General features: G+C 44.0%; 1 protein-coding gene across 19 annotated transcripts in view; it reads left to right on the top strand.

The window, feature by feature from the left end:
* Positions 1–19,183, top strand: part of adgrl2a (adhesion G protein-coupled receptor L2a) — an 877,972-nt gene that overhangs the window by 535,518 nt on the left and 323,271 nt on the right. For all 19 annotated transcript variants that reach the window (XM_068036644.1, XM_068036649.1, XM_068036640.1 and 16 more), the window contains one exon: positions 9,482–9,662. In XM_068036644.1, coding sequence (XP_067892745.1) covers positions 9,587–9,662 — 76 coding nt within the window. In that variant the 5' untranslated portion in view covers positions 9,482–9,586. The remainder of the gene's footprint in view (positions 1–9,481; positions 9,663–19,183) is intronic.

Here is a 19,183-nt window from a genome sequence, read left to right as displayed (position 1 = left end):
GGGGGGCGGTGTGGGGTGCCGCTGGGATTGGTGGGGGGAAACTGGAGTTTATGAAGGAAGCTTCACAAAGTATAGCCAATGTGGCTGAGAGCCCTGGTGAAGTGGAAAATACCTGAAGGACTGGAGGGTACCTACCACTGGGGCCATGTGAAATTTTAGTGAAAACAAATGTATAAGAGTTATCTGAAAACGTCTTTGCTCAGATTTTTGAACAAGTGAAAGAGGAGGTTGTTTCTTGATCCAGTACTCATGTGTGGAGCCTTGCTCATGGGAAGCCCAGGTCAGTAAATCAGGATACTTCTCCTCCATCCTGTGCTCCCTGCACACGCTGAGCATATTGAGTGATCCGTCGTAACGCAGGATCAGTGTCCCTCCAGTACCTCACGCAAATGGACTTTGAATTTTGGCTGGCTGTTCAACAGAGTAGAGGGGGATCCATGGCTAAGTCTGATGCTCTTCTCGCTGGTTATCTGCACATGATGCTTTCCAGCAGGATAAGAATCAAGGTCAAGAACGCTGGTTAATGTCTCCCTTCCCTCGCCCAGCAGCATTTGAAGCTAAGTCAAGCCACGCCAGGCAAGATCTGCCAATGCAGCACAGACACTGGCATCTGAGTTAATATGGGAGTAGTACTGCAGAAGGTGTCCATTTAATTGCTATGCCAACGGGAGTCGTCTTCCGAAGAAGGGTCACTGACCCGAAACGTTAACTCTACTTCTCTTTCCACAGATGCTGCCAGACCTGCTGAGTGGTTCCAGCATTTCTTGTTTTAATGATTAAAGAAACTTGGGAGGGGAAGTAAAAGCCTCCTGATTGATCAACCACGCAGGTCCACATGAACCATGCTAACCTCTAATGGAACTTCCGAGTGTCTTGCACCCATTGAGAAATGGGAAGAGACTGGTGACAGAGGCAGCTTTCAGATCATGTAATTGAGGACTGAACAACTACAAAGACAGTCTAACAAACAGGTTAAAGAAAGACTTGCATTTCTATAGTGTCTTTCACAGCCTCAGGATATTCCAAAGTGCTTTACAGCCAATGAAGCACTTTTGAAGTTAAGTCACTGTTGTAATGCAGGAAAAGTGACCGCCAGTTTGTGCACAAGGTCCCACAAACAGCAATGTGATAATGACCAGATAATCTGTTTTAGTGATGTAGATTGAGGGATAAATATTGGCCAGGACACCGGGGAGAATGTCTCTGCTGCTCTTCGAAATAGTGCCATGGAATCTTTAATGCCCACTTAAGAGGGAAGATAGGGTCTCAGTTTAACCTCATCCAAAAGACGGCACCTCGAAGAGTGCAGCAGTCCCTCGGTACTGCACTGGGTGTGTCAGCCTAGGCTTTTGTGCCTGAGGCGCTAGAGTAGGATCATTAAAGGTCACTCTCTACCAGGTGGCCACCATTTTGATGACGCCGATGACATATTTTCAACAGACCGTAATCTTTCATGTGTGCTGGCTCCATGAATGCTTTGGATTGTTCATAAGATGCAACACAAAGGGAAGACAGAAGCCCCATAGTCACTTCTCAGTGTTTACCGTACCAAAGAATTTCCTTTAACTGGGGCACATTCTGACTGCCTGACTCCCTGTCATTGTGCAGCTTTCTAAGTCATACTTTCATGTTGTCTCCGCTGTTTGTTTTGACTTACTTATTTGCTGGGGTCAGTAAAGGTTGGGGGAGCAACAATAGACGGAGCTTGGAAAGGAGAAGAGTTAGGGAAACAAGCGAGCCAGTCTAAACACACAGAGCGAGAGATCAGGTTGCAGCTAAAAACTTCCTAAGTAGTTGCACTATGTGATATCTGATCAGCCTCCTGCCTGTAAAATGCTCCCATCAGCGAGAAAGGATTGTTGCCAGTCAGTCGAAGGTGGTCCATGGAAAGCCAGGTCATTGGAGACTGAAATACCAGCAGTGATCCACCTCTAGATTGACTCTCAGTAACATAATATGCATTACCTGTTTGTTTATTTGTTTGCTAGACTGACTGTCTTTGTAGTTGTTCAGTCCCCAATTACATGGTCTGAAAGCTGCCTCTGTCACCAGTCTCTTCCCATTTCTCAGTAAGTGTAAGACACTAAGAAGTTCCATTAGAGGTTAGCATGTCAGCAGAATTATTTTCACATGGACCTGCGTGGTTGATCAATCAGGGAGGCTTTTAATTCCCCTTCCAAGTTTCTGTATTGACTGCTTGATAGGGAGTTGCTATTCTCTGATACCTGTTGCACCACTGTCAGCCACCTAGACCAGGGATCAGCAACCTTTTTTCACCTGAAGAGCCTTTTAAAACTACAAAATTGCCCAAAATTAAAACTATTGGGAGCCGCAAGACAGATATTCAGCATTTCGAAACCAATTACTTGGCAAATTGCCAAGTGCATCCAGTGGAATGCATAATTTGCATACATATTAAATGAAATACCTGTGTTGAATTTACTTATCAATAGAAAAAAAAACGAAATTAAAATAAGCTTAACTCTGAATTATCACTTTATAACATTTTATTTTTACTATAATTTTGTCAGTAAAGTCAAACAAACTAACAAGACGCATAGAATTAAGACAATTTTTCAGCTATTCTAGAATCATCTGTCGTGTCTATGCCAGCTCTCTGCAAGAGTGACTCACCTAGTCCCACTCCCCTGCCTTTTCCCTGTAGCCTTGCAAATTTTTTCTCCTCAGATAATTATCCAACTCTCTTTTGAAGAACATACAAATTCGGAGCTGAAGTAGGCCATTCGGTCCCTCGAGCCTGCTCCGCCATTCAATAAGATCATGGCTGATCTGTTTGTGTCTTGAATTCCACACTCCTATCTACCCCCGATTAATCTTTGATTCCCTTGCCTAACAAGAATCCATCTACCTCCGCCTTAAAAATATTCAATGACCTCGCCTCCACCACCTTCTGAGGTAGAGAGTTCCAAAGTCGCACAACCCTCAGAAAAAATTTCTCCTCATCTCTGTCCTAAAAGGATGACCCCTAATTTTAAAACAGTGCCCTTTAATTCTGGACTCTTCCACAAGAGGAAACATCCTTTCCACATCCACCTTATCAGGACCATTCAGGATCTTACATACTTCAATCAAGTCTCCTCTCACTCTTGTAAACTTCAGTGAAAACAAGCCCAGTCTGTCCAACCTTTCCTCATAAGACAACCCACTCATTCCAGGTATCAACCTAGTAAACCTCCAATGCATTCGCATCCTTCCTTAAATAAGGAGACCAAAACTGCGTACAGTGTTCGAGATGTGGTCTCACCAATGCCCTGTATACATAGAAAATAGGAGCAGGAGTAGGCCATTCGGCCCTTCGAGCCTGCTTCGCCATTCATTGTGATCATGGCTGATCATCCAACTCAGTAACCTGTTCCCGCTTTCTCCCCATAGCCTTTGATCCCTTTCGTCCCAAGAGCTATATCTAACTCCTTCTTGAAAACATACAATGTTTTGGCCTCAGCTGCTTTCTGTGGTAGCAAATTCCACAGGCTCACCACTCTCTGGATGAAGTAATTTCCCCTCATCTCAGTCCTGAAAGGTTTACCCTGGATCCTTAGATGATGACCCCTGGTTCTGGACTCCCCCACCATCGGGAACATCCTTCCTGCATCTACCCTGTCAAGTCCTGTTAGAATTTTATAGGTTTCTGAGATTCCCCCTCACTCTTCTGAACTCCAGCGAATATAATCCTAACTGACTTAATCTCTCCTCAAGTCAGTCCCGCCATCCCAGGAATCAGTCCGGTAAACCTTCGCTGCACTCCCTCTTTAGCAAGAACATCCTTCCTCAGATAAGGAGACCAAAACTGCACACGATATTCCAGGTGTGGTGTGGCCTCACCAAGGCCCTGTATAATTGCAGCAAGACATCCCTGCTCCTGTACTCGAATCCTCTCGCTATGAAGGCCAACATACCATTTGCCCTTTTTAACCGCCTGTTGCACCTGCATGCTTACCTTCAGCGACTGGTGTATGAGAACACCCAGGTCTCGCTGCATATTTCCGTCTTTCAGTTTATAGCCATTCAGATAATCTGCCTTCCTGTTTTTGCTTCCAAAGTGGATAACCTGACATTTATCCACATTATACTGCATCTGCCCTGCATTTGCCCACTCAACTTGTCGAAATCACTCTGAAGCCTCTCTGCATCCTCCTCACAACTCATCCTCCCACTCAGTTTTGTGTCATCTGCAAATTTGGAGTTCCCTCATCCAAATCATTAATATATATTGTGAATAGCTGGGGTCCTTGCACCAATCCCTGTGGTACCCCACTAGTCACTGCCTGCCATTCAGAAAAAGACTCATTTATCCCGACTCTTTGTTTCCCGTCTGCCAACCAATTTTCTATCCATCGCAATACACTACTCCCAATCCCATGCGCTTTAATTGTACATGCTAATCTCTTATGTGGGACTTTGTCAAAAGCCTTCTGAAAGTCCAAATAAACCACATCCACTGGCTCCTCCTCATCAACTCTACTAGTTATATCCTTGAAGAATTCTAGTAGATTTGTCAAGCATGATTTCCATTTCGTAAATCCATGCTGACTCTCTGATTCTACCACTGTTCTCCAGGTGCTCGGCTATAAAATTTTTATAATGGACTGTAGAATTTTCCCCACTATCGACGTCTGTACAACTGAAGCACAACATCCTTTTATTTTCAATTGCTCTTGTAATAAAGGATAACATTCCATTTGCCTTCTTTATTACTTGCTGTACCTGCATACTAACTTTTTGTGACACATGCACTAAAACACCTCGATCCCTCTGCACCTCGGAATTCTGCAGTCGTTCTCCATTTATGTAATACTCTGCTTTTTTGTTCTTCCTGCCAAAGTGAATAACTTCACATTTTCCCACATTATACTCCATCTGCCAGATTTTTGACCCTGATTGACTGTGCCTCCACCACACTTTCAGGCAGTGCATTCCAGATCCTAACCACTCACTGCGTAAAAAAAGGTTTTCCTCATGTCGCCGTTGCTTTTTTTGGCCAACCACCTTGAATTGGTCTCCTCTGGTTTTGGATCCTTCCACCAATGGGAATAGTTTCACTCTGTCTACTCTGTCCAAATCCCTGATGATTTTGAACACTTCTCGCCAATCCCCTCTTAATTCGCTCTTCTCCAAAGAGAACAGTCCCAGCTTCTCCATCCTATCAGTGTAACTGGTTCCAGGGATGTGAAAATTCATTCTCGTGAATCTTTTCTGCACCCTCTCTAATGCCTTCTCTCCTTTGAAAAATGGAATGATTGAAGATTGGGACAGTTTTCAAGCAATTCTAGACATCCTTCCTAAAGTGTGGTGCCCAGAACTGGACACAATACTCCAGCTGAGTTTGAACTAGTGCTTTATACAGGTTTGTCCTAACTTCCTTGTTTTTGTACTCCATACCCCTATTTATAAAGCCCAGGATCCCATATGCTTTATTAACAGTTTTCTCAACCTACCCGGCCACCTTCAAGGATTTGTGCAGATGTACCTGCTTTAGAATTTTGCCCTTTTAATTTATATTGCCTCTCCTCAATCTTCTTACCAAAATGAATCACTACACACTTCTCTGCATTAAATTTCATCTGCCACTTGTCTGCCCTTTCCACCAACCTGTCTCTGTCCTCGTGATGTTTATCACTATCCCTTCACAGTTCACAATAATTCCAAGTCACAAATTTTGAAATTGTGCCCTGTATGCCCAAGTCTAGGTCATTAATAAATAAAGAAAAGCAGGGGTCCTAACACCAACCCCCACCAGGGAACCACACTATATACCTTCCTCCCATTCAAAAAACAACTGTTCAGAACTACTCCCTTTTTCCTGTCACTCAGACAGTTTCGTATCCATGCTCCGACTGTCCCATTTATGCCATGGGCTCTAACTTTGCAGGCAAGCCTGCTATGTGGCACTTAAAGTCTTTTGGACATCCATGTATACCACATCAATTGCATTAGCCTCATCAGTCCTCTCCTTAACCTCATCAAAAAAACTCAAGCAATTTAGTTAAACACTAAGTTGAATCCCATAATTAAAAAAAAAAAGTTTCTAATAGCACATTCAGAATAATTTATCATCTCAGTTATTTTAGAAACAATAATGGTTGCAACCACAAAGCCTCCTCCGATCAAAGGCATTATCTATAACTATAGTGTAGCTATGCCACTCAAGCAGATTTATTTAGAGAATGCTGATCTTTTTTGTTAAAATAATTATTTGACACCGTAAAGTGCAGCATAATGATTACCCTTTTATCCCCACAATAAAAACACAGCTCTTACTTTTCTTGGCTTAATTCTTTTTTAACATTTGATGTTAATGTGATCCAACTGGAAAAGGTTGAGAGCCGCAAATGAGATGTTAAAGAGCCACATGCGGCAACGGTGCTGCAGTTTGCAGACCCCTTGGATCTGGAATTCCCTTCCTAAGCTCCTCTACCTCTCATGATGGCCAAGGCAGGAGTAATGCACTGTTAATTCAGTCCCACTACTCCTCAGGTCATAGCATGTTTGTAAAATTTCCCACAGACCAGAAATTAAACACCGTAATTATTCTCCAGAATAAAGCACACCAAACCAGGTTTCACTAAACAATAACAAATTAACTCTTTATTAATGAACCAATTTTAAACGATAATGAAATAAACCTATATGTCTGAACAGATTTTATAGCTACTTATTCTTCCTAACCCTCATGCACGCACATACATTCAAAACCCACGGTTAACCCGTTTTAAAATGATGCTTTAAATTAGAGCTGTTTCTTATGAATAATAAAATAACTGGTTTGTAAGTCCTGGTGGGTTGTTTCTGGTTTGGTGAGGTGTTCCAGAGTCGAATAGTCAAACGTCACTCAAGATGAAATTAATGAACAGTTTGTAGTGGGTAGGCGTTCAAGGCAATTCATCTGCAGCAGGCATCTCATAGATCTCCCAGCAAAATGTTGCAGCAGCAGGTCTACTTGGATTTCTAAGTAGCAGTCCAACAACAGAAACCTTCCTGAGGTTTCAGGATCTTTCAAACAAACACAAAAAGGCAACAGGACTCACTTTTGAGGTCGAGTGTTTCCAGAGGAGACACCCTTAACAATGCAAGGCTTCCTATCATCAAAGGAGCCTTTCTCCAAAGCAGTGATTCTCTTTCTCTGGGTCTTTTCTCTCTCCAGGGGTCTTCACCCCTCTTTTCAGGCAGGGTAAAACAACACCTTAAACGTAAGGTTCTCTTTTTTTTTAACACAAAAGAAACAAGCATTCCACTCAGGGAGAGTTCTTTTTCTGGTCTGCAAACCTCAGGTTTCCAGCAGCAACTGGTCTTTTACCTTCTTTCAGAGAGAAGTCTCTTCCTATAGTTTCCAAAACAGGTTCCAGCCCAAACTTTTTTTTTTCTTGCAAAACAGAAACTAAAAACTCCCTAGCAGCCAGACATGTGACAGTCATTTCTCTCTGCTGAGTGGCTTGGAAAAACAGATTGCCTTGCAATTGCCCCACCTAGTTCAGCATTCACTGTTCTCAGAGAATTCTTTTTTCTCAGTCTTAAAGGCACACAGGCAACTTTTGCTCGTTATCTTTTTTTAAAAAAACAAAACCTACCTCTGAGTCTTCTGTTCTAGTATTTCTTTATGTAGCTCTGATAACGCTCGTCTGAAGCTCCTTGGGATGTTTTATTATGATAAAGGTGCTATATAAATGCAAGATGTTGTTGATTCAGTTGACCTGTGGATAGAGAGTTGGGTATGGATACAGCATTTGCACTGTGGTAAACGTTCTGCAGTCTGGGTGCCTGCTAGGGGAGGGGGGCATTCACTTTTGGAACATAGGAACAGGAATAGGCCATTCAGCCCCCCAAGTTTACTCTGCCATTATCAGGGCTGATCTGTATCTCAACACCATTTACCTGTCTTGTTTCCATATCCTTGAATACCCTTACCTAACAAAAATGTTATCGATCTCAGTTTTGAAATTCTCGATTAACCCCTAGTCCTAGCAGCTTTTTGGAGTTGGGTTGTGAAGAGGACATAAAGAGGCTACAAAGGAATATAGATAGGTTAAGTGAGTGGGCAAAGATTTGGCAAACAGAGTACATTGTGGGAAAATGTGAAATTGTCCATTTTGGCAGGAAGAATAAAAAAGAAGCATATTATCTAAATGGTGAGAGATTACAAAGCTCTGAAACAGAGGGATCTGGGTGTGCTAGTGCATGAATCACAAAAGTTAATATGCAGGTATAGCACGTAATTAGGAAAGTTAATAGAATGTTATCGTTTATTGTGAGGGGAATTGAACACAAAAGTAGGGAGGTTATGCTTCAGTTATACAGGGAATTGGTGAGACCACATCTGGAGTACTGTATAGTATTGGTCTTATTTAAGGAAGGATGTAAATGCGTTGGAGGCAGTTCAAAGAAGGTTTACTAGACTGATACCTGGAATGAGCGGGTTGTTTTACGAGGTAAGATTGGACAGGCTAGACTTGTATCCTTGAATTTAGAAGAGCAAGAGGCGACTTGAATGAAACATATAAGATCCTGAGGGGTCTTGACAGGGTGGATGTGAAAAGGATGTTTCCCCTTGTGGGAGAATCTAGAACTAGGTGGATCACTGTTTAAAAATAAGGGGTCGCCCATTTAAGACAGATGAGGAGAAATTTTTTCTCTCAGAGGGTCGTGAGTCTTTGGAGCTCTCTTCCTCAAAAGGCAGTGGAAGCAAAGTCTTTGAATATTTTTAAGGCAGAGGTAGATAGATTCTTGATAATCAAGGGGCTGGAAGGTTACTGGGGGTATACGGGAATGTGGAGTTGAGGCTGCAATTAGATCAGCCATGATATTATTGAATGGCGGAGCAGGCTCGAGGGGCCGAGTCACCTACTCCTGCTCCTAGTTTGTATGTTCGTACATATGTGCGTATGTTCCTAGCTTTTCTCTATTCACCCACCTTCATGTTCCCAGTGACAGCCATTAGTCAGATCACTGATCAGTCTCCGGGTTTGCACTCGCAACTGTAACATCGCAATGAAACAATACATGACTTTAAGTGTTATTGGACTATTTGAATATGAGAAGTATCATAGCTGAGGCTAATCCTGTCGTCACCTACGCCCACACTTTTTCACATAGAAGACGTCCTCCCTGATTTATACGTTCCGCACTCCCCCTGAGCTAACGGCTCCTGAGGCAACATCTGGCATCCTTACAACCACCCGGGGCACAGGGGTGGGGATAAACCTGCAAAGTCTTAATCTGTGTGGCTCCGTTATAAGTTGGTTTTACCAACTGAGCTTTCGGAAGAGGTTAAAAGCCTTTCTATTCAAGTGTATCTGATCAAGATGGCTTCTGTCATCCACAGGGGCCACAAGATTGAGGTTTGACAGCAGATCATTCGTTAAGGATCTTTAATTGGACAAACAATGCTTTGTGTTGAATTTTAAATTTGACTGTGTACTTCTTTGATGCCACAGTAGTAACGGATTGTATTGTTTCTTTATTTTAGACTTGAAGAGTAATGAAGCAAACTATTAGCACCTGTTGCCCAAAACATCAGTAACCAGATGCGTTAAACAGTGTCTGCCAAAAAAAAAGATTAAAGGTGAAGAAGATGTCATCATCTGTCTGGAAGCTGTGGCCCCTGTGGTGGTTTGTTGTCCTTGGTGGATGGTTACCGTTTACAAAAGGTAAGATCTAAATCTGCTGTTCAATGTTGACATTTTTAGGAGACAAAGTGATGTTTCTAAATGTGTTCATGGAATTGGTTTCACTTTTTACCTATATCTAGTGTTTATCTATTGCCGTATCCTAACTAACACCATGTCCCCATCACCCCTGTGCTCTGACGATGTCCTGCGTTTAAAATTAATTCTTTGTTTTCAAATCCCTCCATGGCCTCGAAGTGTGCTTAACCTTTACTCTGGCGATAATTAACTGTCCGAGCCAATTCTGCTCAGTGGCAACCCCAGTGCAAACTTCATAGATTTTGCAAAGAATGAAGGTTGGAGCCTCCCATGTTGCTCCTGGATCTCTCTCACTGGTTTGGTGAAGCTGGCAAGTTCATCTTGGCTTTGTCACTTGCTGTGGGAGGCCCAGATGTTGGGAACTGGCTTGGCTGGCATGCCAAATACCAGTCGGAAGAACTCCTCAGCCCAAGCAGGCTGAAACCAAATTAAATACTCCTTCCTCACAGAGGGTCAAATCTTCTCAGGTTTTTGTGGTTCAGCTGTTGCTGCCCGAACCTTATGAAATAAGAAAGACTTGCATTTGTATAGCACCTTTCACATACGCTCATTTGGATGTATGATCACAGGATGCCCCAAAGTGCTTTATAGCCAATGAAGTACATTTGAGGTGTAGTTATGGTTGTACTTCAGGAAACGCAGCAGCCAGTTTGTGCAAATTACAGTGTAATAATGACCAGATAATCTGTTTCTGTGTTGTTGATTCAGGGATAAATATCTGCTCTTCAAAATAGTGCCATGAGATCTTTTATACCCACCTGAGAGGTTGTCCAGGGCTTTGGTTTAACATCTCATGTGAAAGATAGTACTGCCAACAGTGCAGCACTCTCTCAGTACTGTAAGCCTTGATTTTTGCATTTAAGTACTGGAGTGGGATTTGAACCCACAATCTTCTGATTCAGAGGTGAGAGTGCTACCAGCTGAGCCACAACTGTAAGTCAGTGGGGCAGCTCTAGAGGTGTTGGCATTGTCCACGTTTGCTGTTCAAAGGTGTAAGCTCTTGGCCGGAAAGAAGGATTTGACAAACATTTCTTTTCTTTTGAGGCACCTGTTAATTATTATTGTGACATTGCTGTCTGTAAGTATCAGGATGTTGTGCTCAGATTCGATTTTACATCTGTGTTGTTGTTGACAAGGCCTCATTGTTCCCACCTGAAATGCAGACATTGACTTCAAGGAATGTCTTACCAGGGAATAATTCCAGCTTTTAATTAATGATTGCAAAGTTAAGCAGTTGTTTGCAGTTATTCCATGTGACACAGCATCTAAAATTGTTTGAAAGTTATTTACTTGTTTGTATATCAAAATAAAGCACAGACTTGCAATCAAGGCAATGGATTCTTTCAAGATAAAAGGCCTGATTTTGGGGAATGGAGGGATATGGGGATAGTGCAGGAAGCCAGAATTGAGGTAGAAGATCAGCCATTGACATTGAAAGGCCCAAATGGCCTGTTTCTGCTCCTATTCATGTTCTTATGACTGTGTGTGCTGGTAGCTTGATGATAGCACAGCTTGGAACATAGGAACAGGAGTAGTCCATTTGGCCCTTCGAGCCTATTCTGCCATTCAGTAAGGAGCTCATGGCTGATCTGTGACTCGGTATGCCTGCCTTTTCCCCATATCTCTCAGTATCTTTGTTTACCAACGTTCTATTGATGCCGTTTGCAGAAGTGAGTTCCAAACTTCTGCCATCCTTTGTGTGTAGAAATGTTTCCAAGCTTCACTCCTGAAAGGCTTGGCTCTAATTTTTATGTTATGTTCTGTTGTCCTAGTCTCCCCAACCGACCGGCAGAAATTCTTTCTACCTATGCTATCAGTTCCTCTTAATATCATGGAATAGTCCCACACAGATAGAGGCCAGTTAGGCCATTAATTCCATGGAATCTGCTCTGGCTCTTTGGAAGAGGAATTCAGTTAGTCCCACTCCCCAGCTCTTTTCCCATATCCCTCCAATATATCTTCTATTTTTTCAGTTTCCCTTTGAAGGTTACTATTGAATCTGTATCCACTACCCTATCGGGCAGTGCATTCCAAATCCTACCTGCTTGATAAAAAGGTTTTTCCTTACGTTGCCTCTGGTTCTTTTGTCAATTGCCTTGAATCTGTGCCCTGTGGTTATTAACCCGGCAGCCACTGGAAACAGTTCCTCTCTTTACTTTGAAATATCCTCTAGGCCTTCTGTGTTCTAAGGAGAAAAACCCAAGCTTCTCCAGTCGATCGTAGCTGTAATCTCTCATTCCTGGAACCATTGTAATAAATCTCTTTGTAGCCTGTCCAAAGCCTTCACGTCCTTCCTAAAATGTGGTGCCTAGAATTGGCCTAATACTCCAGTTGGGGCTAAACTAGTGTTGAAATATCTTCACAATTTCAATCAAATCACCCCTTAATCTAAATTCCATGGAATACAATGCCATTTTGTGTAATCTCTCCTCGTCATTTAACCCTTCGAGTCCAGGTATTATTCTAATAAATCTACGCTGCACTCCCTCCAAGTCTAATATATCCCTCCTAAGGTGTGGTGCCCAGAACTGCTCTCAGTACTCCAGACGTGGTTTAACCTGAGCTTTGTATAGCTGTAGCATGACTTATACCCCCTTGTATTCTAGGCCTATAGATATAAAAGCCAACATTCCATTAGCCTTTGTCCATGACATTTTTGTGATCTATCTACTTGGACTGCCAAGTCTCTTTGGACCTCTAGCTTTTCACTATTTAGTAAGCCTCCTTTTCTACATTTTTTACGTCCAAAGTGGATGACCTCACATTTGCCTACATTGAAATTAATTTACCATAGTTCTGGCCATTTAGCTAACCAATTAATGTCTCTTTGTAATTCCAATGGTAAATTATTCCAGAGGCAGACAATAGCTGAGCGCAACCAAGGCTTCAGCGCGACAACTCATCCTCAGTACTGTATGTGTGCCTACACCACAGAAATTGCAGCACCACCACCACCTACTTAAGGGAAATTAGGGATGGACAATTAATGCTGGCCTCTCCAGCAAATCCCACGTTCTAGGCCTCAGCTTGGCTACCAGGCCTCGGCCCTCCCAGCTTAGGGAGTGGGAAAGTACCCAGGAAAATCATGCTGCTGATCATAATTGACTGATCCTCGCTGGGTGTGGATGAAGTGTTGGAGAGGGACTGACTTCTGTGGTGCCATATCCTGACAAAGAGTCATTGCTTTCAAAATGAAGAGGGGGAAGAAAGCGAGTGGCTGCAGCATAATGTAGAGCTTGTATTCTATCAGCCGCGCATTGCACTAAACAGCTGTACAATGGTTCTGCACACTTCGAGTATACAGTGGTACCTCTGGGTCACTTGCGTGTCATGCTGACAATGCTTCTATTGGTGAGGAATGTCTAGCCACAGTGCCAGCTAGTCCAGGGCCACTTTCCCTCCACAGTGCTTCATCTTGTTTAAATGGATTATTATTGAGAAACAGGAGGTCTAGACCCTTAATGGGCTGATGCCCTTGGGGGACACCTTATTTAAATTAGACTGAATACAGCCAGAGAGTCTAAGTTGTTTCTCTTGAGTGTAAAATACCAGGAAGACCACAAAACCACATTACGGGAGTAGCACAGCTGTGACAGGCTTTATGTGGTGGAACATTTTTTTCTTTTCGCTTTCCCCTTTTGCCCTTTAATCAGCACGATGTGCACCAGGCTGTTTGTTTTCCACTGTTTGTGTGTCGTTAGGAATAATGAAACCTCCGAGGGAGCTCAACGTCAATTCTTGAGTGGTTTCATCAACGTGCCAGTTTGTGCCTAATTAGAGACGGGGTGCTTTTGTGTGTGCAGCTTTCTTCTGTATTTTCACCTATCTTTGTGAGAGAATCAAGTCTTTCAGAGGTAGCATGAGGATATATATTAGGCATCCCTTTCACGAGTATGGAAAGGCTGTTTCCAAGTCGGGAATTTACCTGTTGCATCGCAATGCAGGGGCAGGGTGAGATCTGGTGTGATTTCCTGGCCAGTGAACCTGTTCGGGTTGTCGAATTCTGCCGTTGGAAGATACCTCTTCTCTGCTAGTTTTTCTGCCTTTTAATTCTCCATCTAGTTACCTCCCCCTCTTCTTCTGAAGGCACTGACTCTTTTCTGGTACTGTTCTATGGGGACAGGCAGCATATCCTGTAGCTCAACCTAAGTGGCCATGCTTCTGGCCTTAAGCTAGACAATGGGGGGACATTTATGCTCGCCCCCGCGGTGACCTTGGAGGCGGGGAGAGTGTATAATCAGGCAGGATGGTGGCGGGGGAGGGTCCCCGCCACCTTTCAGTCTCCACTCAAATTACGTCCGGGGCTGGAAGGTCCGCAGATGGCCTTCCTGCCCTGCCACCAATTGAGACCCTTCAGTGGCCAAGCAATGCCCAATTAAGGGCCTCAACCTGCCGCCGACAATATTAGCCTATGGTGGGCAGGCCTGTCACTGCATGGAGAGGCCGCCAGGCAAGCAAACCAGTGTGGGTTATTTGCCAGCTCCCAGCGTTTGGTGGGTGGTGCTGGCAGCGGGGATTCCCTTATTAAAAGGCACAGTGTGTGACGTGGGACCTGGCATTGGGAAAGGGGGAGGGGGTTGCTGGGGTCTGCTGAGAGCCACCTCCCCCCCCCCCCCCCCCCCCTTGCCACTGACCCCCCCTATACACACCCCTCCTCCATGACCCCCACCCTGCGAAACCTCTCCCGCCCTGACTCACCTGGGTCCAGCACCTCTGGTGAGTCCATTAACAGCAGCAACTGCTTCCGTGGTGGCCCTGATCAGTTAAAGAGCTGCTGGCCTCTGATTAGCCGGCAGGAGGCAGGACTCCTGTTGCCGGGGTCCTTAATCCTGGGGAAGGCTCGCCACTGTCCACTTAAGTGCCTAATTGACATGTAATGTGGTGGGCCTTCCCCAGAGGAGGCAATGCGGGGCTCTCGCCGGCACTTTAACCAGTGCCCAAGACCCCCGTCACCCACATACAATCCCGGCCAATGAGTGTTAGACTGTAGCCTACAGTCAGTATTGGACCATGGCAGACACCATAGTCAGATCCAGTCTCGTCCTTCACTGATGAGCAGACGTGCTCTTTTCAGGAATGGTTGTGATGTCACGATCAGGAGCTGCCTGTTTAAAAGCTTAAAACCCACCTCTTGACCAAGCTTTGTGTGATCTGTTCTGATGGCTCCTTTTATGGCTCAGTGTCAAATGTTAATTGGTAATGCTCTTGTGAAGTGCTTTGGGACATTTTGTAATGTTAAAGGTGCTATATAAATGCAAGCTACTGTTTTCATTTCCCCCACTCTTCCCAGTTTGATGGAGGCTGAAGCCAATATTAGCAACCTCAGCTGAGAAATGCACATTTAACAAAGACCTAGAAACAAAGCATCGAGTCTACAGAAGAAACAGTCCATTCAGCCCAATTGCTCCTTGCCAGTGTTTATGCTCCACAGGAGCCTCCTCCCATCCCTCTGCATCTCACCCTATCAGTATGTCCTTCTATTCCTTTCTCCCCCATGTACTTATGGAGCTTCCCCTTTATTGCATCGATGCTAATCACCACAATTACTCTTAGTGGTAGTGACTTCCATATTCTCACCACACAATAGGTAAAGAAGTTTCTCCTGAATCCCTACTGGATTTATTGATGACTATCTTATATTTATGGCCCCTAGTTTTGAACTCCTGCACACAAGTGAAAACATTTCTATGTCAACCCTATCGAGCACTTTCATAATCTTAACAACCTCCACCAGATCACTCCTCAGCCTTTTATTTCTGGAGAAAATAGCTCCAGCCTGTTAATTTTTTCCTGATAGGTCTACCCTTTTCGTTCTGGTATGTTGAACCATCCAGTCTTTATATTGTAGCATGGCACTGGATGTCAGATTCGGTTCTACTGAGCCTTGCTGTGTTTAGTTCTGCTTCTGGTGGTCTTAATAGACTGGGAATACAGCTCAAATTGATCTGCAGTGACACTTTGTCAGAAAACAAGAGCTTTGGAGGCCATGACGCTCGGCAGTAATACTTCCACTTCTTGAGTTAGAAAGACTAGGTTTAAGCCCCACTCCAAATACTTAAGTCCATAATCTAGGCTGAGATGTCAGTACTGCACCTAGGGAGCGTAGCACTGTCAGAGGTCCCGTCTTTCAGGTGAGCTGTTCAACTGCAGCCCCATCTGTCCTCTCAGCTTGGATGCTAAAGATCCCTTGGCACTATTTTGAAAAAGGCAGGGGAGTTCTCCCCCACTGTCCTGGCCAATATTTATCACTAAACCTTCAGCACTAAAATCAGATTATCTGCTCATTGTTTCACTTCTGTTTTTGGGACCTTGCTGTGTGCATATTGGCTGCAGGCTACACTAGAATAGTGACTTTGCTTGAAATGTGCTTAATTGGCTGTATAGCACTTTGGGATGTCCTGAGGCCAAGTCTCTTGGCGTTTCTTCGCAGACGAAGATTTTGGGAAGGTTGTGCCCATCAGTTGTAGGCCCACTGGTGGCTAGTCCGGCCTATCCGTGACCGGCAGGTTCTCCCGCAGTGTAGTCGCTGCTGGGGGCAATTGGATCTGTCCTTCTCCTCCTTTTCTCTTTCGTGCTGGTTCTTCGCTCAGTCTCAAAGGTGTCTGTAGCCCTCCTGATGTAGCATCTCCAGGCATCACGATCTATGGCCTGCGCTTCCCACTGTCGATGGTTAATGTGGCACAGAGGGGGACTTCTTCAGGGAGTCCTTGAAATGTTTGCATGGGGCCCTTCTGTTCCTTTTACCAGTAGTCAGCTCTCCATACAACACGATCTTGGACAGGTGACTGTCGTCCATCCGGGCAATGCGACCCACCCAACACAGTTTGCTTTTCAGGAGGATGGCCTCATTGCTGGTGATGTTGGTTTTTTCAAGGACTTCAATGTCTGTGATGCGGTCCTGCCATCGGATCTTGAGGATGCTGTGGAGGCAGCGCTGATGGAAGCGCTCTAGAAGGCTACATGAAGGCAGTATAGAACCCATGACTCAGCGCCATACAGAGGGGTGGTGAGGACTATGGCTTTGTACACTTCGAGTTTGGTCTGTGCTCTGAGGCTTTGGTTGCTCCACACTCGTGTGTAGAGTCTGCCGAATGTACTGTTTGCTTTTGAGAGCCTATTGAGGCCGTGTAAGTTGCTATATAAATGCAAGTTTGTCTTTCTTTCAAATTGCTGACGGCTGTTCCCACTCCCTGTTGGTTACAGGCATGTGAACCACCCATAGTTCAATCTAGAAATGTACTGCTGGGTACTTTTAACAGCTGAATTTGATGCAGCAGGAATTGTTCAGGCACTCACCATTGCGTTCTGCTGAATTCCTCGTGACAACACTTTGAATGGCTTTGAAATTGGGCTCTTTTACCCTTTTTAGATGCTGTGTTTGTTTTTGCAATGGTGGAGTAATTTATTATAGAACAAACAGCATTGCTTGCTTACCTGTCTTGACTCTATATGACCACATTTCAGATTGATCAATGAAGCAGCCTAGTAGCCATTAGAATGATTTAATATGGTGTCTTGCTGCAAAACAGTTGCAACAGGTAGCAAAAGTGGAAATAGCTTACATTTGCTCTGTCTAATTTGTAAGATAATTTGTGATTTTGTTTGAGTTTCTTCTGACATCCATTCCAGGACAACATTGCCTTCCTTGTTACTAATGGTGACTACGTAGGTCAAACTCAGTATTTTTCCCCTGTACTACACCGGCTTTTGTTTTTGGAGGATTGTGTCTGATAGCACATTCCCATCTGTGATTCCGACCATTTTGAATTGGGCTGTTGGCTTATGGGAACTTAATAAATCAAATTCCTTCTTTTTAATTATTATTAGTGGGTTTCTGGAACTTGTGCCAATGTTTTGGGGATCATTTCCTGCAATTCCCTCTATTGTTTCCCCTTCCCCTCACAAAGACCACAAACCAGAATCCAGGGCTTGCAGTAAATGGCTGACTGCTTTTGGTAGCAAATAGGTCTGTTTGGAGTTGGTTACAAATTATTTTTTTGTTCGGCAAGGGTGCAACCAAATTATGCAACCAAGGCTGATCGAAGGGTTTAAGCTTCAGATCAGTCACAGCTGAATTGAATGTCAGCTGGAACAGGCTCAAGGGTTTTTAAAAAAAATTTGTTTGTGGGATGTAGGTGTCGCTGGCTAGGCCTCCTTGAATCTCTGCAGTCCTTGGGATGCATGGCCTCATCCTATTCCTAATGGAGATTCCTTCAGTAACAGAGGTGGATTACTGGGACCTCCTGAGTAGTTCAAGACAGACATGTGTGTGGAATATGCCAAAGAGAAAGCAATAAATAATTGCATATTAGTTGTGTTTGCTGGTGAGGACGGTGTGGGTGTGTTGCTTGAACTGTGAATAGAGGCTTGCTATCGAACTGTCTCAGCGTAAAATATTCTCTATCATTTATACATGCTACCTGAATAATTAATAGCTGCAGCTCTCTACGGTTTAAAACAAAAATAACTAATGATACGAGCATGATGTGCTTTATTTTCAGTTTTCTCCTCTCTTGTCCTGGAGTTATGGGGAGTCCCATTACGTAGGTGTCAGTTAACCCTTCTGCGGCCTCCGTCAAGACTCTAGGCCATCAGAAAGAGAGCCTTGCATTTATATAACGCCTTTCATGTTCAGGATGTCCCTAGGCGCTTTACAGCCAATGAAGTTTTTTTTCCCCAAAATATACTTTATTCATAAAAATCTGTAAAAATTACATTGCCAAACAGTTTCCAAACAGCACCAAAAAATACAAACATTGCAACTCCTGTTGTAATGTAGCGAACAAGGACGTGACAGCCAAGGTGTGCACAGCAAGCTCCTATAAACAGCAAAGTGATAGTGACCAGATCATCTGTTGGTTTTAGTGATGTTAGTTGAGGGCTAAGTATTGGCAGGGCAGTGGGGTGAACTACCCTTGTCTTCTTCAAAATAGCGCCATGGGATCTTTTAATGCCCATCTGAGAGGGCGGACAGGCCCTCAGTTTAACGGCTCATCCAAAAGACTGCACCTCTCTGACAGTGCAGCACTCCCTCAGTCGTGCACTGAAGTGTCAGACTGGTTTATGTGCTCAATTGAGCCACAGACTTTGACTTTGGCAGGGCATCAAGGTTAAGCTTAATTCTGTCTTCACTCAATGCAAGCACATGCTCTCTAAGTTGGGGGAGCAGTGTTTGAGGGGCTGAATGGCTTACTGCTGTTCTTGCAAAAAGGAAATTCCTTCAGTGACAGAGTTGGAGGAATATTGTTGCTGCTTGGTGCTCACGAGTGCCCACCCACCCCTCGTAGTCCCATGTGTACTGAAGTCAGCTGATATAGTACAGACTGGGGATCAAACCATATGATTTTGTACAGATGCCTTAGTGTACCAAATTCTGCCTTTAGTCATAAAGTCATTGAGCAGCTAACAACAGTATTCTTAACTGGTACTATCGTATGTGTGTGTCTCCACTGTGAGTCAGAGTG

Source organism: Heterodontus francisci, chromosome 8 (assembly GCF_036365525.1).
Source record: "Heterodontus francisci isolate sHetFra1 chromosome 8, sHetFra1.hap1, whole genome shotgun sequence".
NCBI lineage: Eukaryota > Metazoa > Chordata > Chondrichthyes > Heterodontiformes > Heterodontidae > Heterodontus > Heterodontus francisci.
The sequence above is the reverse complement of the archived record's forward strand: the minus strand, read 5'-3'. Positions and strand labels throughout refer to the sequence as shown.